This window comes from Myripristis murdjan, chromosome 11 (assembly GCF_902150065.1).
Source record: "Myripristis murdjan chromosome 11, fMyrMur1.1, whole genome shotgun sequence".
Taxonomy (NCBI): domain Eukaryota; kingdom Metazoa; phylum Chordata; class Actinopteri; order Holocentriformes; family Holocentridae; genus Myripristis; species Myripristis murdjan.
Window position 1 is genome coordinate 22,381,647 of NC_043990.1, and position 25,152 is coordinate 22,406,798.

At 42.1% G+C, this 25,152-nt stretch overlaps 1 protein-coding gene across 1 annotated transcript; it reads left to right on the plus strand.

Annotated features, from left to right (window-relative positions):
• Positions 1-2,132: 2,132 nt before the first annotated feature.
• Positions 2,133-25,152, plus strand: angpt2b (angiopoietin 2b). Its single transcript, XM_030064419.1, has 9 exons — positions 2,133-2,923; positions 8,252-8,407; positions 9,083-9,204; positions 11,603-11,835; positions 12,795-12,919; positions 16,933-17,034; positions 19,585-19,751; positions 23,981-24,111; positions 24,345-25,152. The coding sequence occupies exons 1-9, from the start codon at positions 2,606-2,608 to the stop codon at positions 24,503-24,505; spliced, it is 1,515 nt and encodes a 504-aa protein (XP_029920279.1). The 5' UTR covers positions 2,133-2,605; the 3' UTR covers positions 24,506-25,152.

Genomic DNA, 25,152 nt, shown 5'->3' on the forward strand with positions numbered 1-25,152 from the left:
AATTTCTCACAGTTTTTCATTGTTATTGCATTATGCATATCCAAGTTTCCGTAATTTCACAACTCTACGACAGCAGTGAACACAAATAAAGTGTCATGTGACTATTATCCATGGCTAAATGCCATACTATGGGGAATTCACGCTGCTGTGAACAGTAGTTGGAGGTCAGTTAATGAACATACAAGCCAATTTGACATATAGCCCATAATGGGAGGCCTTACGCTGAATTAAACAAACCACAGTGTATTCAGTGGCTGCACTGAAACATTCTCTGTAACTCTCACTTTTCACACATTTGTCTGAGGGGAATATCATGCATCAAGTCACCAACAGCTTGTTAAATCAGCACCGTCAGCCATGCAGTGAATGTAATTTTACAGGTATTTTCTAATGGAAATCAATCATGCTATGCATGTTCAGCAGGAGTGCTGGGGGTAGGTGACGGAGTTGTTACTGTGTATACATGCACTATAGATCGGAGTCATTAGTATGCTGAGTGATGTGGCCACACACCGGGTTTAAAGCTGCTGGGTCGTTATGTATCCACACCACAGTGGCATCGTGGTATGCTTATCATGCATGAGCTATAAGGGCGAGAGAGAGCGAGAGAGAGAGTGAGAGAGAGAAGTCATAATAAGTGAGAATTACACTCAACAGTGCATGAAAGGTATATCCAAGAAAGAGTGTGAGAGAGTGACACAGACAAGGGTTCTTCTTGCAAGCAACGGGTTATGGATTTATTGTGGCACTGACAACTTGATTCTGAGTAGGAGTACTCAGGATCAGCCTACACGCACTAGAGGGAGAAAGCAAGGCAGAAGAGATGAAGTGAGAAATAGATTTGTGGGTCTAATATTGGCCCATTTCCCACTGGGCATATGAGCACTTTTCCCCTGCATAACAAGACCTAGCCCGAATGGGAACAAACACGAACTGGCACTAGATCTGGTGCGACTTCTCTTGTTGTGATCCTTCACTTTCCTGCCGCAGTTTCTTTATTTTTGTTTAACACTGGACAGGACCACACGAGTAACTCAGTTCCCTCAAATGCAGCGACATTTTCCTATTTATCCTGATTTTTTTTTTTTTTTTTTCATTCCACCATCCTCCACATGAATCTCATCCTGGGACCAAATGGTGTTGAGAGGCTCACACCTTGTTGTTGCTCCATGGTCGAGTGCTTTTGTCTGTTGCTTTCAAATACGCCCCCAGGGTCTTGTTGGTTCTTGTGAAAAAAAATCAACTGGAGCTGGAACTGGACCCTTGGCAAACGGAAAATCTAGAGTTTCCATTATTAGTGCCAAATGGTTTGCAGTGGAAAGGGCCCATTGATCACAAGAAGCAAACAGACAGTCAACATGTTGAATGTGTAACAGGGGAATGTCTTGTCTTGTTATCCTTTGTGAGTTTTGTTTTGCTTTTTTGATCGAGTAGTACTTGATCACAGGATATTATTGAAAGCACGCCGGATATGGTGGGTGTGGCGCCCCGCTGTGTTAAATGTAGCTCAGTCCATGCAAACTGTGATGAACCGGTCCAACTCTTTTGTGGTGTGGGTGAGATCACTTCTAGCATAGCAGGGGATAACACTGGAAAATGTTTAAGGTGCAGTATCTGACATTAACAGTAACGGGAATGAAAACATAATTGTATAGGGGGAAGAAATCTGAGAAACAGAGAGGCGGTTTAGGGTGAAAGATTGAGAGAGAAATGGAGAGAAGGGCAAAAAGAGGCAGAGGAAAAGGGAAGGGGTGGGGGAAGAAATAGTTTCTTATTTCTAGTTGTTGTGATGAGCAATGTGCATTTCCATAACTTCCTGCTCTAAAACCTGTAAACAAGACGGAGCAAGAGGGAGGGAGAAAGTGAAAGAGGGAAGGGTGGTTGAGTGATTATGTGCTGAAGGAGGGTGTGTATTGTGTGTGTGTGTGTTGTGTGTGTGTCTGTGTGTGCAGAGAGGTACACCACTCTCCCTGCTTGAAAAGCTTTACCACTTCAGCTAACATCTCGTAACGGGCCGCTCTCTACTCCACCCCTCCTCTCCCCTGCTCCTCCAACCCAACGAATGGATTCCTGCAGTTTGAAAAGAAGGGAGTGAGGAAAGCAACTTTTCAGAAGAGCAATAAATGGTAGGAGGGAAGTTTGCTATTGGTTTCCTGGACTGAGCTGCACCGGCTGAACATTGGAATTACAATAGGAAGCAATCCCCTTTTCCTCTGAGTGAGCGTGTGTGTGTGTGTGTGTGTGTGTGTATGTGTGTGTTTTCACGAGGAACAGCAGGCGTGCAGGAACTGTGTTGAGGAAGACCGCTGGATGCCCCTATTGTAGCAGAGTTACAGCAGAAGAGGAGCGCCAGCCAAAAGAGGAGAGGGAGAAAGCGAGAAAACAGAGACTGGAGCTGCAGGAGTTGGACTGAGAAGAAGAGGAAAAAAGAGAGGAAGAGGACAGAGTCAGAGTCTTGTGGGACAGTTTAGCGCGAGACAGGAAAGGAGAGAGAAAGGAGAGCGAAAGCAGGAACTCACCTAACACACTTGTCAGCTCTGCCAGGTGGAGCAGCCTCCTCCTCACCCTCTCCTTCCTCCTTCCCCTTCCCTCTCCTTCCCCTGAGATGGGCCGCCTGCTGGCCCTGATCCTCACCTACCTGGCCTACCTGCTGCCCGCCGCAAGCGGCTCGGAGCCCCAACGGCACCACGTGCAGCACGGCCCCTGCAGCTACACCTTCATCCTCCCTGAGGTGGAGCAGTGCCACCCCCAGAAGGACTTCCAGGTCGGCGACACCCTCCAGAGGGACTCGCCACCACAAGCCCAGCCCGGTACGAGCCACCCTGAGCAGGCTAAGGGCCAAACAGTGAGGCCTTCCTGGCAGGAGAGGAAGCTGGAGAGTCTGGAGAGTGCCACGGAAAATAACACCCTGTGGTTGCAGAAGGTAAGATGGTGAGCCATTGCTGAAGTAACCTGAAGTATATGCACAGAGATACTGCAAGTGACTTGGACAGAAAAGTTGAAAACAACCTATGACTGCTCCAATTTGTTCAATACATAAAATCAGTTTTACCATCTACTCCTCTTTCTCCTCTGACATTTGGCATTTTTGTATCTCCTTATTGCTATTATGCTGTCTTCTTCCTTATTTGTTAAAATTCATCAGCAACATTTTTACCTGTACAGACTTTCATGTACAGTAGGTTTGGGCGATGTCCCAGATGTTATATCACAACATGTTCTTGTCAAAAATCATCACCATCTGCTTGGCTAATTGAGATCACGCCCACTTTTGCAGTGATCACAGGAATTCTAACAGAAGAAATACAAAAGCAAACATGCATAACAAACAGGTTTCAAATGACAGACATGACAAAAACAAATCACTGGAATCAAATTATGCAAAAGTTATGCTAATACAATGTTTACACAAAGGTAGATCTAAAACCAAAGCACCTTGAGGTGTGCTAATGGATTGTTGGTGGTTGTTTTGCATTTCAAAAGGCAAGTAAGGTAATCTGGTAATTAATCAAGTAATGATTTGAAAATCAAAAGAATACAATATTGCGATGAATATCAGTCATGATTGTGAAGCTTTACTTTATCCAGTATGGCTGCAATATTTTGATGATCCAGCCCACCATCAACATAAAAAAAAAAAAAATCAATTCATTTTACATTTTGCTCATAAAATTTCCTAAATTGAATGATTTATGTACATGAGTTGCACATTAATCAAAACTGTCATGTATAATCAAAATTGCCTACGCACGCTATTACTGTTACTCTGGGCATCTGTTCTGCTGTTAGGTAAGTCACCGCTGCAGTGACAACAGTTTAACAAACTCTCTTAATCAAATGGAAAGGAAGCAATTTGTTGAAACAAAAATTAAACTTAAGTCAAAAATGCAAATAACACAATAACAATCATTTATTATTACCAGACATCTAAGAATTGCACCCACTTTTGAAAATATTAAATTGACATTTCCAACACCTCTCGGGATGTTTCGGTCAAAGGCTCAGGACAGCCTTGGATAGTCATGCTGCTTTGGTCTGAGTATGTGGATTTGAAGGGGACCACGTTATAGAAAATATCGCATATGGCTGAAAATATCGCGATATTTGATATTATTACAAATAATGGTTCAAGCTTAATGTAAGAGTTGAAAAAGGCATGGGATGCCAGTGGAACACACTGACAGGCCTTCATTATTGATATGTTCAGGGCTCAGCTGGGATTTCCTGGAGCTCAGTGTATGCGTATCTGGCTCCATGACATGATGTGTGTGTACATGTGTTTGTGTGTCTGTATTTAAGACTACTGGGATGCCAGAAATCCCTGTTGCATGAGAGTGGAGGGAAGACAAGATGAAAAAAAAAAAAAAAAAAAGTTTGCTAATATTATCAGACAGTGCCAAATGTGTCTCAGAATGTTAAACCTTCTAAAAGCAGTGTTCCCCCCTTGGCAACAAGTACAAATACATGCATGCAGAAACTTCCCTCTTGCCACATGTTTCAGTCCATTTATGAGCCAAAGTCTACAGAAACCTCCACTAACATAAAAAGATAACATATTTCCTCAACGGAACATTTGTTTATCTACGGGAGACACATTTTAGCATGTCTCGCCTCCGGGCCATTGGCCTTTGCAGTGCCATTTAGCCTGATTATGAATGACTAAACTGAAGTGATGCGATTAAGAGTGGCTTCACAATAGTGTTTTCATTGCAAAGGTCATCAGGGTACAGAATCAGCGTTGTGCTATTGTCTGAGACAGACTGACTGAAAAGCCACCCTTCTCCACCCTCCTCTCTATTCTTGTCTGCATCTCTGTCAGACACAGTATTTATGTTGTACACTAATCTTTAGGCTGGTTATAGGCATTTCTGTTGTGTCTGTTTGTTTAGATTGGCCAGCCAAGGGCATACAAGTTGATTGTAATTCAGGATTTGAAAATGGAGCAAATTGAGTGTAAAGTGTTTCTGCATTCTGCCACTTCCTTCTCAGACACTGTCACCGCAATAAATGTCTGCTTTGTCTTTCCTTTCCTTTCCTTTCCTTTCCTTTCCTTCCTTTCATCTCCTTTCCAACTCTGTTCCTCTCAGTCCCTCTCGGCTCTATCTGGACTGTTCTCCTTCCCTCAGATGATGAATGTGCCTCATCTCAGACCCTGACTTGTCTACCATATCCCAAGCTCTTTGTCTATGCTGCCCGCTCTGCCTTGACACACACTCAAGGACTCACACATAAAAACACACACAGAAGTCCCTTGTGTACTGTCTGTCTGACACTCAGACTCTGAACTGGAGACCTGGCTCCCAAGTGAAGCCTCCCTTGAGACAACACCGCGTGTGTCTATGTGTGTGTGTGTGTGTGTGTGTGTGTGAGACAGAGACTGCACACCTTTCTGTATACGTGCAGCACATTATCTGTGTATCCACTATCTATAGCATGGCCTAAAGCTTAATGTACCAGCAGATTACAATAGCGTCAGACACGGTGCTATTGTAATCTGCCATGCTGCCAGTAGTCTCTTTGCCTTTCTCTCTCTCCATCAGTGCCATGATATGAGCTGTTAAGAAGGCTGACGAGAGACAGTTTAATTCCCTCCATCGGCAGAAAAAGACTAAGCCGACACGCAGACCCAGCTCTGTTGCCGAACTTTCTCTCCATAATGTCTGGGCATGGAAATCAAACCTTTCAACACCTTACACCCACCAGGCCAAGGCGATGCATAAATGATTGCAGTGTTGGTGGGATTTCAACCGCAAACATAGCACGACCCTGGAGAGTCAGTTTCTGATATGCACAGGAGAGTACTGACCTGTGACCTTGTGTGGAAAAGGCTTTTCAACACCTTGCGAGGCTCATTACAGATATCTGCATAACATTTTGGGGGGGACTTGGTTACGGACAGCTTCGGGCATTTATCTCTGTAAGATTGTGTGTGTTTGTGAGAAACTTTGTACAATCCCATTCAAAGCTCCCCTGCAATGCTGTGACCCTTACTGTGGGGGTTCCACACAAACCGATTGAAAGAAAAACACCCCCCCCCCCCAACACACACACACACACATACATAGAAACTTGCACACACACTAATCCACCGTGTTCCTCAAAGGAATCTCCAAGTGGATGAAGGCTACACGACTGAATTTAATGTTCTAGATTCCTTCTCTGGTGATTCCGAGAAGGAACTGGTGTTTGTTTTCTTTTGTTCAAATCTCCCCCCCATGCAACCTCCATCTTGTCCCCTCCACTCTCCTCTGCCCTGAGGGGCTGGCAAAGACGAAGTGAGTATGTTTTTGTTTCTTCATTTGGGAGCCTGTGTGGATTATGCTAAAACGATATTATTGCAATATTGCAAAGAGATCAAGGTGGCTAGGTTTCCGATCGACAACCCAATTTTCTTATGTTTCGTAAAGTCAGCGCTAAAGCACTTTAGCTCCGCCACATTGTCTGACGAGTCTCCATGTCCCTCCTGCTTGTTCTTGAACCACCCCTTCATCTGACATTGGCACGTCTTAAGGTCATTGTCCTATTGATCTCCAGTGATAAGTGGCACCCTCATGACGCGCCTCAGCCCATCCTTGTCTTATGCCAGGGACACCCAGCTGATTTTCCTTCCCCGTCCCTTGTAATTGGGACTGAGAACAAAAGCGTCTACTGGCGCGACAATTAAGATATCAAGTGATACAAATCCTATGATTTCCTCAGCACTGATCCCCCTTCTGTCCCTCACAGACACAATGAGACAGAATGATGCTACATCCCAAATGTGATTTATCTGGCAGCATGGTGCAGCTTCTGACAGAGCTGCAATAAAATCTTCTGTTTGGCCCATGCCTTGGCAGTGGAAAATGGAGTGTATCGAGACCTCTGGACTGAGCTCTATCATAGACGAGTGTAATAGGGACACTTTGGACAGGCTGCTGATAGCAGCTTCAATAAGGGAGGCTGATTACGATGCAGGAATCTTTGGTTCTTCCTTTAGAGTTGGCTCTAATACGCTGGTAATCTCTTCACAAACCTTCGTTATGAAGGGATTTTTTCTGCTGTCTCAAGTGTCCTGAAGAAGCAAAATACGAGAGATGGGTTTATGGAGCGAGCGAGAAGGAGAGAGAGAGAGTTTGTAAGAAAGAAAGAAAGAGGGAGTTAGTGAGGGACAGAGGAAGAGAGAGAGAGACACATCAAGAGGGACTGAGAGACAAAGAGAGAGAGATTACCACGAGCAAACGACTTAATTGCTGATTCATCTCTATTTGCCGACTCGGATCAGTATTTTTATACTTCATACAAAACAGAAAAAAGCCTTCTCTTGTGGTCATGCATTATCATAATCCTATTCTTCTCTGAAATGGACATTTCTATTGAGAAAACAAATAATCATAGTCTCATTTGAATTGCCTTCGATTTCTGTGGATAGCCACTCATTAGCTGGATAATTCTGAATACTTTCTCCTTAGAGACTTCATTTTCCAGTCATGGGGTTTAACGAGTAAAGTCTGATCTTTTCTCCCCAGAAAAGACATAAATATTAATGCGTTCTTTTCAATATTCTGCTTTGCTTTATTGCAAGGCGCAAGCCGTTGCTTGTTAAACATCGAGCAAAATTCCATCACTCATGACAGGAAAGCGTTTTAACCATGATGCCTGGGCACCGGCTGAATTTGTCTTCTCTATGCCATTAGCTCAAAATGGCCACATTTATAAGAAAATCTGTTTATTGAAGTAAGATGGATAGTGTTCTATTTTTACCACTGCCAGAACATATGATGAGTTTTCTCCATGTGTCTGTCTCTGTGCTTGTGATTGATTGGGCGGCTGTCCCTGAAGTCCAGTGCACAGATATCATGATGTCAGCCTCCCCTTCCTATGTGCAGAAATCATGCTCTTATCATGCCACTAAACCTCCACTATTATGGGAAATTATTAATATGAGGTTGTCATTTGCCTTAGGTACAACTGCAAATCGTATCGGATTGATGGATGGATGGATTGATGTATAGACTGATGGACAGATGATGATAAATGACCAGTTTCTTAGGGATATTGGGCCATATGGGGTTAAGGAGCACCTGGGAGAAACAAGGTGACAAAGAGACGAATTGCTAGCACCGCTACACTTTTAGGTTGCTGCTTTACGCACTGCATCAAGCTGTCACCGAACATAAGGACATTATCTACTTCAATATGATTATCGCCACAATGAAAGTAGTAAACCTGACATGTTGAGTAATATTCGGTGCGTTTGAATGTTCCCCCGCAGCTTGAGAACTACATCCAGGAGAATGTGCGGTCTGGGATGGAGGAAATGAAAAGGAACGCCGTCCACACCCAGACAGCTGCCATGTTGGAGATGGGGACCAATCTCCTCAGCCAATCAGCAGAGCAGACTCGCAAACTGACAGATGTCGAGACCCAGGTCAGCCAATCACGAAGCAACTCGGTGACCCTAAGAGAAAGTCTTTGAAACCGATCCAAACCAACAAATATTGGGTTGTAACTATGCACCGGGAAACATGATGTCACTTGCGAACAAATTGTTGGGGAGCCAATTTGATGTAAATCAGATGTAACCCAGTGACTCCTCAGATCCAAAGGCTTTAACCGGTGCTTTGAAACACCTGGTATTCGGTTCTGCAGACTCTGACTGACACAATGAGTTGAGCTTGGTGACTGACAGCAAGCCAATTAAAACATAAAATGCCGTACGACAACACAGATGTGTCTTCAGTCATGCTATCAATCTGTTTTTACAGATCGCGGTGTTTTGATCTGAATGCTTTCTTTCTCTCGCTACAAAGTTGATGTGATGCGTGAAATCCCAACCTGTACAAATATCTCAGCTGCTTTGTTCAAATTTTTGTTTTATCTGAATCTTCAAAACATGGCACAGGTGCATATGAGAGAGTTACTTCTTTGGTTTTTATTGTAGGATCAAATAATACACATTATCAGCTTTATATAACCCCATGTTTCCTCTTCATTTATCCATTAACTCATCTTGTCATTCATCATAGCTAGACACCCCTGACAGCCCATACTTTTACCTAGACATAATTCATGTGTCTAATCCTCTGTTTTTCCTTTTCTGCAGGTGTTGAACCAGACAAGTCGCTTAGAGATCCAGCTGCTTGAGTACTCGCTATTTACTAACCGACTGGAGAAACATATTCTGCAGCAGACTCAGGAGATCTCACGCCTGAATGACAAGAACAGGTGAATATACGCACATTTAAAATGATTTTTAAAGGCAGGAGTCAGGAATAATGGCAGGAATAATGCAAGACTGCTCTACCACTCAGAACAGGTGTCCTGTTAGCTTTTTACTGGCTGCAGATGAGGCAAAGATATCACAGCTATTTTCCAGAAATTCATCTCACATGTAAAATGACCTTTCCTGGCATACTTCAAAGTTGAGATCCACTGATGTTTGGTATCACTATGGTAGCTAAAGTGGTTTCCTATGCAGTTTACTGTTTTATTTTGGTGACATCTCTGGTGCCAGAGGTCACTGGTCAGCCAAACAGTGAGAGCAGTGATGTCTCTTTCCTTGGATTTTCTGCTGATGGAGTTTGGTTTGTTGTGGCCATCACTTCTCATACTAACAACACAGCTTCTCTTCCATTACAGTAATTCCAAACAAAGCCGCTACTGTCAGAGACGAAAAATGCATTTTTCCAAGAACAGACCTATTAGGCACTGGTTGTTAAAAACAGCCCATATAAGAGCTTTACTGAACTGTGCGTATGTCTAATATATTTGCATGTTTTGTGAGTATAGTGCCATGACAACCATCATATTCGTATATTGTTGCAGACTGCTTTAGTTTAGTTCGTTTGCTTTAACGCTAAATGCAATAGAATACTGTAATAGATGCAAACTGTAAAGGTGTAGCTAATGATCATGTGCTATTTGTTTAAGAATGTGTGTGTGTGCTTTTATGTGTGGATGGATGGACGGGCAGGACATGTGAGGAGCGGCATCCCATTCTTCTCTCTAAGAACACAGGGTCAGACCGGGGCCAGCCACAGATGCAGGGGTTAAGGACAGGGTGCTGGCTGGTGTGAAGGGAGAGCTGTTTTCTCTCTTTGTATCTGGTTGTTTATCATTCCATCCATCTGTACCAAGTGTGACTAGGAGAGCGCAGTGCCCCAGCCCCACCACCTGTTACACATCTGGCCCAGCTTGACCCTTTGGCCCTCGTCCTTCATGTTAGCGACATGGCCCTGACATGTAAATAAATGAATACATCTCTGCAAGGGCAAACGCCGTTACGGGACATGAGATTACAGCGGTCATAGATTTGCAGTGAGGTAGCCGTAGAGGAGAGGAGACATAAGCGCTTCGGCGGTTGCGAGGGGCTACTGCTGCTGATCCTCAAGGGCACCGAGCCAGCTTTGAACCGCTGCCAACAGAAAAGAGCACAGAGGCATGTTTGTTTTCATAGGAATCACATGCAAAGCACTAGTTGGGAGTGTAGTAGGAAGTACAGTACATTACAGTGAATGAGAGAGTTATCTAGTAGCAATATCTCCATAATAATAAATATGTGATCATAAGCATATTCAATTCCCGTAACACGATGCAATCCACAATGCTATATTTGCACTGTCAGACCCCTTAACTGTTTAGACACCGCTGAGCTGGATCATGGCAGTGTTCTTAACTTTCATTGCTCCTCCTAGTAAATATCCCACAAAGGAGAACAATTTGCTGTGCCCATTTATCGAGTGTACTCCCACAAAGCACGTTTGAAATGGAGGTGCCATCCAGATTTATTTGAATTGATCCCACTTTTCTTCCAGGGCACACGCAGGGGTTGTGCTTAAAGTGGCAGGCCGAGGATACATGTTTAGTCGAGCGAGTGTGTGAGCGCGGGCCTGAAAAGTAGCTTGTTCAATCTGGGTGGCTGAATTGTTTCAATAAATAACTGCTGCAGAGTCGTTAGTCAGAGCCATAAAGATCATGCTGCAGGGATTTATGATGTTCATTTGGAGTTAGGGGTGTGGAGCTAGCGTGCGCACACACACACACTCACACACACACACACTCACACACATTGTCAGATTGCTGCCTCATGGCAATGATCGAAAGGCATAGCATGCGGGCCCATCTGTGAACGTCGCCACTGTACAGGTGTTTCTATGGTGTTAGCCCAATGAGACTGTCAAGCTGAGGTCTATAAGTCATCCTCATCGCAGCCAGTGTGTGAACGAATGTGCATTTGTTTGTGGAGCCTCCGCTGTGAAAGGTAAATTCTGAATGGATGGATGGTCAGCTGTGCTGTTCCGCTCTGCTCTGTTCTCTCTCCACATCCCCTCATCTTCCCCCTCTCCTCCCTGCTAGTGAAACACAATATTAAGGATTCATTTAATATAATAACGAGTCTCCAAATCCTATTTCCCTGAGAGCAAATGGGAAAAAAATAACTTGTTTCCAATAATATTTCCCCTGCTTCAATAATATTCTAAGAATTGGTTAAAATATTTAAAAATAGGGCTGCTCACTCTGCGTGTTTACATGTTAAACTGCATTGGAAATGAGTGAATTTGCCACCCTCTGGTCTAATTTTCAATATGTTTTCTGATATATATAAATCTTTCGTATTTGGCAGTTTTCTGGAACAGAAGTTCTTAGCGCTGGAGGCTCAGTACGGGAGGGAGCTGCAGAGCTTGCAGAGTGAGAAGCAACAGCTTCAGGAGCTTCTGGAGCGGCAGAGTCAGCTGGTCACTCAGCTCCAGGGCGAACTGGGAAGCTCCACGTACAACAGCACTTTACTACAGAGACAGCAGGCCACACTCACTGACACTGTTCAACAGCTGCTGGCTATGGTCAACCACTGCAATGGTAAGGCATGATGTGGAAGGGTCAACTGCTTTCAGACATACAAATCATTTCACTGTGATACAAATTACCCACTTAGCAATTTCTGATTATCTGTAAGACATTTAAAAAGTTGCTGGTGCACAGTTTTGATACTTATGGTTAACTGTTTCTTCATTGTTCAAGTATATAATATTATATTCGCTACTTGGTCTAAAACTGGCCTGGATTACATGAGAGCTAGAGCACAGACATGATAGTGAAAACATGTCTAGTGCACAGTGGGTGAGAAAATACATGAACTGGCATTGTGGCTAATATGTATTGACAGAGGTGATTTTCAATGTTTAAAGCTGCCCAAGGCAATTCCACATGTTGGCAAATGGCAGGGTAACTGGTTGAACTCCAATACACAGAAGTCCTGTACCATGGTTTCAGTAAACTGCACAAAGCAAGCTCATGTTTACCAACCAGGCCAGTCTGCGATGACTTTCCACCAAGAGGCAACGATGAGAAAGAGAGGCAAAATATCTGACACAGGTTACTGCAGCTTTTTCTCAATGGCATGCTGAGTCAGGGCTGTTTAGGAGTCAGCTTGTGTTAGTTTTCCAAGTTTTAGTACCCTATTAGTATCCAAAGTTACATTTGCATCCTACATTTTGATTTGTCACTTCCCGTGGGCGGCAAATATTTCCCAGCAGTGTCTATGTACAACGCAGTTTGGGTAAATAATGCATCTGTTACATTTCAATTCGGGGGAGAGGACACTGCTCTTTTACAGCTCACTTTGTAATTGAGATAAAACCGATACAACAATGTATTTTTCGCATAAATATTGCATAGTTCAGATACATTGCACATACCCACATACAAAGCCAAAGCTTGACTTTAATCCATGGACCTCAGCTGAACATGGTTGGGATTCACAAGCAAAATCCACAAGGTTTTCCCTTCTCTAAACATGTGCCTGCGTGTTTTTACAGAAATCTCTGCCGTCCCCAAAGAGGAGCCACTCATTTTCAGGGACTGTGCGGAGATACTACAATCTGGAGTAACAGAGAATGGAATATACAGCATATGTCTACCCAACTCCACCCAGACTGTTAAGGTACTAAAGCTCTAAAGGTCATTGGCCTTTTCCTCTAAATATCACATAATTGACTGTGGCATGGCATCAGGCATTGTGGAACTTTTGCTGTGAGACATTTTATCCCATTTTCTGATTTAGCAATATGAAAACTTTCAGAATTTTTCTTTGAGTTTAGTGGGTATTTCCAGTCTTGGTAATGCAAACCTACCACAATATATGTTGGCATTGAGAGGTGTTATCATTTTTATGGACCACAATAAACTCTGGAAGGACAAACTGTTCCGGTGTAATGGTATTCTACTGGGACGTTTGGCATGGAGGCTGATGGAAATGTCATGCTGGGTTACACAGAGCTAAAATAATAAGCAACAGAAGCATTGTGCCCTGCAGGCTCCAAGGTGAGTGAGTGTGTGCAGTTGAATGCTAAGTCAGAATAGCTTAAGAAGAGCCTCCGCTGACCTGAAGTAGCTGGTCCTTGCTAACTCAAGCATGGCATACGCCAGCAGGCTATCGTTTGTGAATCAAAACTACCTGTCTTGGCTGGGATATTCACTGGTAGAGCTCAGAAGAATTAAAAAAAGAATAAGACGAAAAACAAATACAGGTGAAATTGTTTTTTTTTTTTTCTTTTTTTTTTTTGTTATTCATTACTTTCACTTTAGTTTGCTATCTGGCACCGTCTCCCGCAGCCTCTGTTTTTCTCCTGTTCTTCCTCTTCATTTCCTGTGGGCAAAGCAGCCAGGTGTTTGGCACCGGTGCCATGTGTTTCCTGCCAGCTGGGGCCAATGCACGTTTCCATAGATGCAAGTTAGCGCTCCCCGCATCGTCGTTGCTTTCAATCTATGCCATCTAATTCCAGTGTGGCTGGCAAAGTGGGTGGCGGAATATAAAAGTGGGGCAGATTCAAATTGCCCTATTTTCAATGCAGAGAATGGAATGCTTTCTCAGTTGGACAAGACACAAAGAGCGCATATTTGTAAGGGATGCGGATTTGGCCGTATAGCGGAAATGTGATCAGACAGACAAACCAGCGTGTGATTTGAATAAGTGAATTTAACTGGACTTCATTAGTCCATGTACAGTTTGCATCCACCCATCCATCCATCTACAAATTTGTGAGCGTTGTCGATATGTAGAAGACAATCTAACAGACATCTCCTGTTAATTTGCAAGATATAACAGATGATTAACAGCTGTGGGATCTTCTTGTCGGCAAATTGACAATACCATGATGGCAGCTACCAACACTGTTATTATTCTCTTCATCATATGAGGCACACATTATTGAGAGAGACAACAGAGCCTGGCTTACACAGATTTAAGAACTACACACACACACACACACACACACACACACACACACACGGCTCATAAACTTAAATGCATGGCTCTATAAACTCTATAAATGCCTATTGAGAAATAACTATTTGGTTTTGTGAAAGCCCCCTGCAAATTACCATAATCAGGACAATATCTTTTTTGAAGTCGTATAATGCCTCAGTTGTGTGGGTTTTTGCATTGCTGTGTAATAGATTTGCCCCCAAATGACTGCTTGCCGCCCAGTAATAAGTGGATTTGGAGTATTACATTATATATATGGATCTGGTCAAAATCAGTATTAACGACTACTTTTGGGAAATGATTTAAACTGAGAATTCTATTTTGAGACCACGCTTTAGTATTCAGTGTGGTTGCCTTAAAGGCCAGAACATTAGCTTAATGTGCCAGAGAATAATCACAGCATATTGCTATTCAACTCCGTTTTCTGAGGTAAAAGACCTGAGCGCAATTTGACCTTGATTTAGCAGTCCTATTCTGGGAAAGTGCTGGAACCCCTCATCTCATTTCCAGCAGAAAATAGCCAGCTGAGATGTCGAAATAGTGAAATCTCTTGGGATGCTGTCCACCCACCAGCATCTATGCACAGTTGTGGAGCACCGCAGGACTCTTTCACCAGGTCAGGTTAGGTTGTGTGGTGGACGGGGAAGTATCTAAGCAACCCACCAAGCAAATCCACTATTTACTGTGTCATTTTTCCTGAAATGTCACTGACAATATTTGTATCATTCGAGTTGTTTGAGCAGAGTTCCACTGTGCATAGGAAAACTGATAAAACGCCTCCCTTTGGCCACCAGGTATACAGATATTCAGCTAAAAATGATTGCATTTACAATGAAAGCATCTAATCTTACCACCCAAGGGAGAATTTCACACATTAAGAGTGACTCATAATGCTTGAGGGAGGCTGAGATATGCTGATTTAAATGCCTAAGATGTGTAAAACCTTTCCTCCAACAAGTACATATTTCAAGTAAACGAAGAGGTGCAATCCATTACTATTTTTTCTCTCCAAACTCTATGTATAACGAATGTACAGCCAAGTAAGAAAAAAAAAAAAAAAAAAACAGAGTGTAACCAAAAACGCAAATCCCTCCAGCCCCCACTCTCGGGGATTACAGAGCATGCTGACATGTTAGTTTTTCCTTGCCACCTGGGTCATATCAATGCATGTCACCCTTAAATGTTAGGATCCCCCCTTTTTTTTCTGAGGTTTCCAAGGCAGCCTTCAACAAACGGAAAAAAACTGCAGTATGGTTCCTTTCCTTAGGGCATGAGATATAACTCTTTCACATTACTCTCCCTCTCCTTATAGGCCAGACAGGGGCTTCAAGGTGTGGTTTCTTGAACACTGAAACATAGACTTGCGGTTGAGTGAGTGGCCACAATTGCTGGAAATGACTGTTTTTGGACAATACAAATAAAAGTTTACAAGATGATAAAAAATGACTGTCAAACAGACTGCCTTGTGAATGAGATCCATCTGTGAGAAAACAGTCTGAGGTAATCCGAGGTACTTGATTATGAAAAAAGTGCAAATCTTTTATTTTTGTCTTGACTATTGTCTTCAATGGGTTGTGAAAAATACCTGTGAAATTTAGAGGTCACAAATGATCATATGACATCACATGACCTGGAAGTGCATACCACTTAAAAATATACATACTAGTATAGAGCATAAAGTTCCTCAGTGGAGAGTACTGAACAGAAATTGACAGGTCAATAAGTGCCCTTTCCTATGTTCTTTAATGTGATCATGCGATCAATGGTGACTTTAAAATTTCATAGGTGTAACTGTGTTTTTTTTTTGTTTTTTTTTTTTAAATAACACATCTCAATAACTTGCCATCTTGGCCAACCAAAGCGATTGTACCACAGGAAGTGCTTTCACTCAGGGAGAGAGCAAAGCAAGAGGAGGAGAAAAAGAAAAATGCCAAAGATGTGTAAAAGATAAATTCATATTTGTTCAAAATAATCACTTTGTTTTCCATCAAGTCAAAAACAGCTGTGTTTTTGTTTCGTCTAATGTTACCTCAGTTTTGCAACAGGCATGTGACGGGTAGATTACTGATAACTGCTCAGGATAAAGACCCGATCCTGTTCAGATGAGAACCTAAAGTATTTTATGTTCACTTCTATTTTTAAGGGAAACTCATTTTAATACTTTAATTTGTGAGTAGCCCTGCTTATTTCTTTTTTCTTACTTTTACAATGTCTAATGTGGAAATGGCTGGGAAAGCTATTTATTACATTTTATAGTTATAGACTAACCTAGATACTCGATACTACATCCATAAAGGCCTATAAATCTCAAGAAAAGTTAGATATGATGGCTTAGACCTTTGCTGTGATCTTTGTAAACTTTGAGTAACCAGACCACTTAAATTTTTAATTGAATGCACCTGTTATAAAGTATTGATAAAGGATTTTTACTTTTTTCCCGCAATCAGAGTGCCTCAGGTTATTGGGCTGTTTTTCACAGATGGATTTCAGTCACACGACAGTTTAACAATCTTTTTTTTTTTTATTGACTTGTATTGTTTGTTTTCACCCTGGAAGAGCAGCTGATTGTTTTTCACTTTCTCTTTCACTGCCATCATTTTCTCTTTCTGTCTGACCCGATGCAGCACTCCCAGCCTCTTACTTTACAAATTAAAGATTGCTGCAATGACCCTATTTCGTGATTTCCACAGGTTTTCTGTGATATGAAGACGAGAGGTGGGGGATGGACAGTCCTGCAGCATCGGAGAAATGGCTCTGTGGACTTCCACCGCGGTTGGAGGGAGTACAAAATGGTGAGTTCAGCAGAAGGTGCATCACTAACACATAGTAATAGTATTGGCAGAATGGATCTGGATAGCAGGACTGGACGGGAGGTTCCAATAACTATCCATGGGTGCTTTGGCATGCAGAGGCGTGGGATACCGGCTAGCCTGTGATCCCAGGTGACCTGTGGCTGTTTTATTTGGCCACCCTTGTGTTCCCTACCACCCCCCATGTTATTGCACCTGCTTTCGCTCCCTCTCCCCCCCATCATACTCCCACACATCCATACAAACACAAACTCACACACTGTGTACTTCAGTCACCCGCAGAACACTACTGTTTTTATCCACGGTCAAGATCCTGAATGCTTTCCAGCTTAGGGAAATGGGTTTTTGGTGATTAAGGTTCCAGCAGTTCCTGATACTAACCCTGAACAACAAGCGCTGACTGGATATAATACAGTCGTACACAGGAGATTGTGAAGTTGTTCCAGTGCTCGAGCTGGACCGAGGCTATTTTCACACCTTTAGATTTTTGTGTTTTGGTTGGACTTGCATTTACATAATGCCTCTCTAAATCAAAACTCAAAGTTTTCTCAATAGAATCAGTATTCCTCTTGTGCATATGCATCAGAGAGAGAAAAAAAAAGAGGCTCAAAAGCCTTTTCAATTGACTCAAATTACATGCCGTGCATATGAGCAACCGTGGCTTGGGCTTTTGATTGAACAGAGTAGCAATTTGTCTCTCGCCTTTTGCAGCAGAACTGTTGCCCCAGCTTTGGCTAGGACATCAAAATGCTCAGAGGATGGTGATTATAGATGGAAAGAGTGAGGGGGAAAGAGAGGAAAAAAATGCCTTAAAAACTTTCAACGACAATATTTTTACAAGTGGATGATAAATATTTGGCCCCAGCTGGGGCGTGGGAGCATGGGGGCCCTGTGTAGATGGCAGATAACGTATGTACTGAAGTGCTTCACTGACCCGATCCACACATCATATTCTCAGAATCAGTGGCCAGTGTTGATCAAGCTCTGCACACAAGCCTGCTGGCCGAGTGATAAATGCTCCAAGATGCTCGCTATATATTTGCTCTCACTTAAGACCAATAACAAACAGACTGTCTGACAGCCAGACGGAGCGAGGAACAATTCAGTGGCTAACAAAGGAGAAAATTTGTCTGTCTTGCAGAATGGTAAAAGAGGGCTTAAAATCCGTGAAGAGGGTCTTTCATTATTCACCATTTGTGCTGTAAAATGCAAATAATCAAGTCTTCAAGGTCAGATCCTTGTTGATGTGACTGACAGTTAACATATGCATCCGGATCTGGCTCTCAAAATCATTTGGCCTTTTCACCGTCTGACTCACCTGTCACATTCCCCTGCGTCTGTCAAACAGGTGACATTTTGCACTTGACAGCCACTGTGAAATTCATTAACCGAAGCCATAATTTGCCCCTCCTCTTATGCTGTCCATCTGAATGGAACACCTCATTTCATTATAACTCCACTGGAGTGACAACGTTCATTCCCATTGTGAAACAGGTCTGTCAAAGTTATCATGCCCTCTGCACACTGTATCTGATTTCAATTAATGCTGTCGTTGCCATTGTGAAATCATTTTCATATTACTCTACCTCCCACCCGTTAAAGGCAGACTATGCCGGTTCAAATGGGAGCTCAACCCACCTTGTTGTGATGTGGCAATGAATTATGAATGCCACTCAATTCTCAAAAGAATAGAACTCAAAAGAATAGAAGAATAGAATGCCTCAGGGGTTCAGGAAAACTCTTTTCCCCATCTCAGTATAAATACCAATAAAATATAATTACATGCCTCTGCATTGTTTATGTTTTTGTTTACATTGTCATCAGTTAGATTCAAGACAGGCTTTTAAAAATGTTCGGTTAATTTTGTGGGTTATTAGTCTTGGCATGAACCTCAGGGCTTTTATCCCTCCTCAGCTTTTTCTTTTCACCCTGCGTAGTCTGCCTTTAACATTATTTAACCTTGGGTCCCGACTCTCAGACACCTTTGACACATCTTCATTCTTTACCCATTTCAGTATATTCCATCTTCTCATAATTTATCTTTAAGTTGCATTCCAAAGCAGAAAAAAATCCTTTCCTACTTGCACATTTCATTCTCAATAGTGAACATTTATCCCTGTCTTGCTTTGCCAAAAACAAGAGAAAACGCTGTTTACCCTGTAAAATGTGCCGTCATACTGATGTCCAGCTCTGATTGCACTGCTGTGATTTAAAGCATATTTCAAGGTAAAAGTTCAGATAAACAATGGATTGGTCCACCTCTCATTCTAAGTGAAGCAGCTCCAGGCAATGCACTGGTAGAATATTATCACAAATTAAAGTCAATTGTCGGGTCCCTCACTTTAGGGAGAGAGCATTTCAGTTCATAAATACTCACTGGACTGTCTTATGCCATCAAAATGATATATGTGACTTCTTAAAATGAGGGCCATTTCCATATTATCTCCAAGAATACTTGGCAGATGTGTGGTCATATCTTCCCCCCTTGTTAGAGTATTTATACTTCTATTGTTTCTCTCTCTCTGTGGCCAGGGCTTTGGTGAGCCGTCTGGGGAGCACTGGCTGGGGAATGATATCATCCACAAGCTGACCAGATCCCGGGAATACAGCCTGCACGTCCAGCTGAGAGACAGAGAGGGGAACGAGGCTTACTCACATTATGACCACTTCTACATCGACGGAGAGGAGAACAACTACAGGTAACCGCACCAGCATGAAACATGCCCGAATTGGGCCACTGGAACTCTAAATATAAAATCAGCCTTTTCAGTCTTCATTCTGGTGTGTGATAAATTAAACTTCAAATCAATATTTGCTATTTGAGCCGTGCAGTCGCTACAATAACCTGCTATGATAAGTATCTCTCAAGAATACTCTTTAGGTTCGATAAAACGCATCACACAACATTAAAATAGAAGAAGAAATCATTACGTTTAAACGTTCAGACCTCCAGTTAAACTCCTTCTTAAACTCTGTCAGACTCCTGATGTGAATAGAACCATAATGAAGGTGCTGTATTTCAGCAAGGAGTTTTGTTAAGAGTCCTTCAAACTGTGAAAGGCATAATTGCAATAGAGCAATACCCTTTCAATCTTCGTTTTCCCTCTGGGTGTAAAACTCTAAATACCATGACAAATTAGAAACCATTATCAACAGTTCAAAATTTTTCTCCCCCTCTCTCTCTATGCTTTCTTATCACCAAGCACAAAAGTGAAGGAACCGCTAGGCCTGTTTTTAAGAATGTCACTCAAAATGATGAGCTCAGTGGAGGGCATGCTTCTACTTTCTTCTGTCTCCATTTTTTTCTTTTCCATCACCACAGCTACCGCTGCCCCTGAAAATCCCCAAGGGTAGCCCCATCCACTGGAGGATAACAGGAACGCTCAGCAATACCTGCCCCTGCCAGGAAACTGACAACTCAAACAAAGCTCCACAGTCACCCAGCGATCACTGAGCTTACGGGTGCATGTGCTGGACCCATGCTTCCCCCAAAAATAGAACAAAAACAAATGCAAACCGAAATAATATGGTTTAGATTTCATGGAAATTAACGGGAATTTGCTCTTGTTTTCTGCATATTTATGGAGTCTGATGCCATTTCATTATAAAAATGAAAAGCCATGTTGAGTGTATGCTTTCCAAGATACCTAATTGTGCATCAAATTACATCTGTTTGACCTTCCTCTCCATAATCTGTGTGATACTGAATGCGAAAGTGAACATTTTACTATTTTGCAATAATCCTCTCTGTGTGAGGTGAGGCATCTGAATAAATGTAATCACCTATGCAGCCAGCTACCTCTGAGATCATGCTCTAGCGTAACTGGTTGAGTGTGTGCTAGTTTTATTAGCATGTGGGGGATGCTGGCTTTCTCTGCAGGTTTATATTGGATCTCCCAAGCCACAATTGTGGTGCTATGCAACTACTCAGCCAAAGCAATCCTCCGTTCAGCTGCAGCCGATGCTGTCCCCGAGGCAATGGGAAGGTCTTCACCTAAAACCCTAACAATATTCATACATTAATCATCAGCACTGACAGACCGCTTTCTCCACTGGCACAGACAAGAATAGTTTTTCTCAAAATAAAGCCAGTGGTAGGCACTCGTTCTAATTAAACCTGTATATGACATATAATCACAATAGAATTCATACCCTAGGTCAAAAATGGAAGTAAGGTTATTGCAAATAACGGCATGCTATAGTATTCATCTTGCTGAGAAAAAAAAAATATCTGAGCAGTGAGTTGGACCACACAAAATGTTCTGATGTTTGAAAATATTTGACTTCAGCACATTTCGTGCTGAATAAATCATTTCCATAATATCTCAGTGCACAAAGGCAGCAGGTATTCTCATATCTGTTGAGCCCCATTGTAGCTTTGTAGTTTGGATTCTACTGCTGATCTAAAAACATTTCTCACACAGACACATTCCAGCTCTTTCCCCCACCAGAAAAGAGTGTCAAACCAACAGAGACTACAAGTTCCTCTTTGTTAATGCCTTGTTGTTACCCAGCCTTCTAAACTGGTGCATTTGAGCAGCTCTTCAGTGATGAATATGTACCCCGCATCTGCTGGGGACACAGCTGTTGCCTAAATTTATTAAACTTATTCTTACTTTCCACTTCAGAAGACTCATCAGAAGACTCGCTTGTTTGTACCTGTTTGTATCTATTTTGTGCCTGTTTCTCATCGCCCTGGTGAGCAGCAAGCGAGTTCAGACTCTGAATCCTCCAGCATCTCTTCTTTGAATCTGTTTGTCAGTCACCATCTATAGTTGCTATATGTCTACAGCCATTTTCCCTGCAGACTTTAAATTAAATGCCCATCAATCAACAGATAAATTATACCTGGATCAGTCTATCAGTATCTTCAATGAGGCACAAATATGATATATTATTGTCCATCAGTATTGAATGTTTCCTGAGGAAAAAAAAAATAATAAGGTAATATTTAAAGTGCTGAAATTGTTCTATCACATGTCAAACAGTGTTGCCCATTTCAAATATGGCAGTAAAATAGATAAAGGACTCTATCAAACTCCAATGCAGAATGTGTACAGGTCACAACAAAGGAAAACAATTATTTATGCACATCAATATATTTAATGAGAAAAAATGTTCACTTCTAAGATATAGCAAAGAAAAAAAAAATCAGCTGTTTCACTTTGACATGCAAGGTGCTGCCATATAATGGAAACTTGGGATAGGAATTTAAAAACACTTTATTCAAAATGTTAACAGAGTAAAATGAGATGAAAATAATTTGTGGACATAAAAAAATCCCCTGAATATTAAATGATGAAACTCCCTGATTGCAAAGATATTTCAAAGGAGAAGCATTACACGGGGTCGTCTTTGACCCAAGTTATGGATCAAAAGGACAGCAATCAATTACAGACAACAGCAGCCTCCAAAGGGACGTCTTGTGGCATGAACAGTGGAATGGTGGAGTGGTTGAACTAATACGTCTGGGAGTACTTTGAAGAGCAAATGCTTTGTTAATGCTAAAATCTTTACTGGAAAAGCTACCACAGTGCAGAGAGCTTGTGATAAATATGGAACGTGCACACCACAGGCACTTCTCAAAATGGTGCTAGGAAAGATTCAGATCTGCATCAAATTCGCTTTAGGCTTTGCCTTGAGAGATGTCATCATGAAGCCCTTGTACCGAAATATCAACAGGCAATAAAAGCAGAGATGAATTCTGTGTAAATCTTCATTTCTTTGCTTTACTACAGTCCAGAGACCCTCGTCTGCAATGAGACTGCAATAGCCAAGAAATACTGCTGATGTTCCTCACATAAGCAAACCCTTATGATCAAATCTGAAAAACAAAACACTCCCTGATGTATTATTTCAGCCTTGCCACGGTAGTGCTATTTTTCTTGTCTCCACAGTGTCATTTCAAACTCCTTCTTGCTGCCCCCGTGCTGTGTGGTCCTGCCCTCTGAACTTACAAATTCAAAGGAAGATCCCTCATTTAGTCATCACAGATAGCATGCCCTGGGCTACGGAGAGGTCGCATAACTCAGGGGAGAGTCCAATGCTAAGTAGACAGGATGACAGGGCAGAGGAGAGGGCAGATAGCATGGCTGACTTCTTCCTCCACTCTCTTCAAACCCTAGGTCTGAAGAGCTGGGTTATGAAAATAAAAGAGTTAATGAATTCCACCTGAAATTTCTCCCAAATAGGGGCTGTTTCAGAGCACGGAGTAAACATGGTTTGATGTATTGCAGTGCTTTACAGGTGACACAGAACTTGATTACCTGCTATTTCTGAAACCTTGACAGTCAATGAGGATGAATGAAAGGACAGCTACAGCACGCATCATGTTATGCATCAGTATTCTGCTTGTCTGTACAAGGCAAGATTTTAATCTAAAAATACACCCTACAGTGTAATTGTAACAGACTCGATTAAGATTTAAATGCCATAATGATATTTTAATTTAGGTGTGGCCATTGAGAGTTAAATACAAACTGTCTCCTCAACAGGACTGACTGATTGGTCCATCCAGCCAAAGCTTGATTTAATAACATTTTATCTTTTGTCCTGTCTCTTTGGTAGCCTTTAGTATAAGGTTATCACAGACAAGCCAGGTTTTGCACAATTTCTGAGTACTGAAGTACAAAACAGTTTTCAATCAATTACTTCTTCCTGCTGCAGTGGGAAATGTCATCATGCCACATTTTCGGTGTAAAGAAGTGCTTATGATTTTTTTTTTTTTAGCATTTAAATGGTTCAAAACATCTCTACTTTTTCTTCTCTGGAAAAATTAGGAATATGCACATCACTTTGTGGGTGCTGGACTGAGGAAGAAAGCACACCCAAGCTGGGATCGAAATGTTTTTCTCATGATAAACGGGTTTAAGTGCAGCATGCTGATTTGTCTTTGTCGTGATTCTCCTTTTTCCTCATTCCAATCCAGCCTCCATGCCGAGGGCTTCAGCGGCACAGCGGGTCGCACCAGCAGCCTCACCCACCCCGGCACCCAGTTCAGCACCAAGGACAGAGACAACGACCGCTGCACCTGCAAGTGTGCCCAGATCGCTTCTGGAGGTGGGCAGCTTCTGACAAGTTCTTACTCATCTCTTTCTGTCTCAGTCTATAAATCCATAAAAACCCCTCTTTAAACATTTCTATTCACTCTCTTGTAAATGTCCTGAAGTACATTTCGTTTCTCTTCTGCATCGATAGAAAATTACTGCTGAGTTACAGCTACACATTTCTGTTTCATGAGCTCAACTGATTCTGACACTTTTCTTGAACTTTGTGCCACTTGTTCTCTTCAGGCTGGTGGTTCGAGGCTTGCGGTCCATCCAACCTGAACGGCATGTACTACCCTGGCTCGTCCAATATCGTTCGCTACAATGGCATCAAGTGGTACTACTGGAAGGGCCCGAATATGATGGCTACCATGACGACCATGATGGTGCGCCCTGCAAACTTCTGACAGCACGTCATCCCTTACAAACTGATGAACAATATCAAGGAAGTGAACATATTTGAGAGGAAATTCAAATGAGACTTTTGGCGGCTTCAGCCTCTGGGCATTGTCTTGGAGGTGCTTCTGGCATCTGCCTGGGGCCATATGCTGCCTCTCAGCAAATGACTGTGGGTTTTTTTAAATGGTAAAATTCCTTAATGAGGAGTTCCACATAAAAAATATATTCACAAAAGTGCTCTGAGTACATTTTAATAAAGAAGTAGAAGATCATCTAGTTGAGTGGGATAGAGGATGTGGGGTTGTTGCTACAAATCATAAGATATCACAAGAAATCAAACTATGCAATTTGTTGGGACAGTCACTCAACAAAAATACCTTTGAATTAATGAGCTCATTAACATTTAGAAACCCTTTATAACAATACTTATTTTTTTTTATATTAAAATCCATAAATTAATATAGCCACCAGTGTTTTTGTGCATTTGTTTACTCTGTGTTTACATGCAGTGTGCCCATATTACAAGGATGCACAGGCACAGCTGTTTATATGGTTTAACGTAATTCAAGATTTCAACTCTCTCAACTCTTTTACTCATAGATCCCAACTCAGTTGCACTATTAGGGCCAATTAAATCTTAAAGTCATTCTGGTCA

What these genes read in the sequence shown, in the direction of transcription:
- angpt2b (XM_030064419.1), top strand. Translation starts at nt 2,606, where the DNA reads ATGGGCCGCCTGCTGGCCCTGATCCTCACCTACCTGGCCTACCTGCTG. An exon ending in TGACAGATGTCGAGACCCAG is followed by an intron (nt 8,408 to 9,082) that starts GTCAGCCAATCA and finishes CCTTTTCTGCAG; the next exon opens with GTGTTGAACCAGACAAGTCG. An exon ending in TGCCCAGATCGCTTCTGGAG is followed by an intron (nt 24,112 to 24,344) that starts GTGGGCAGCTTC and finishes TGTTCTCTTCAG; the next exon opens with GCTGGTGGTTCGAGGCTTGC.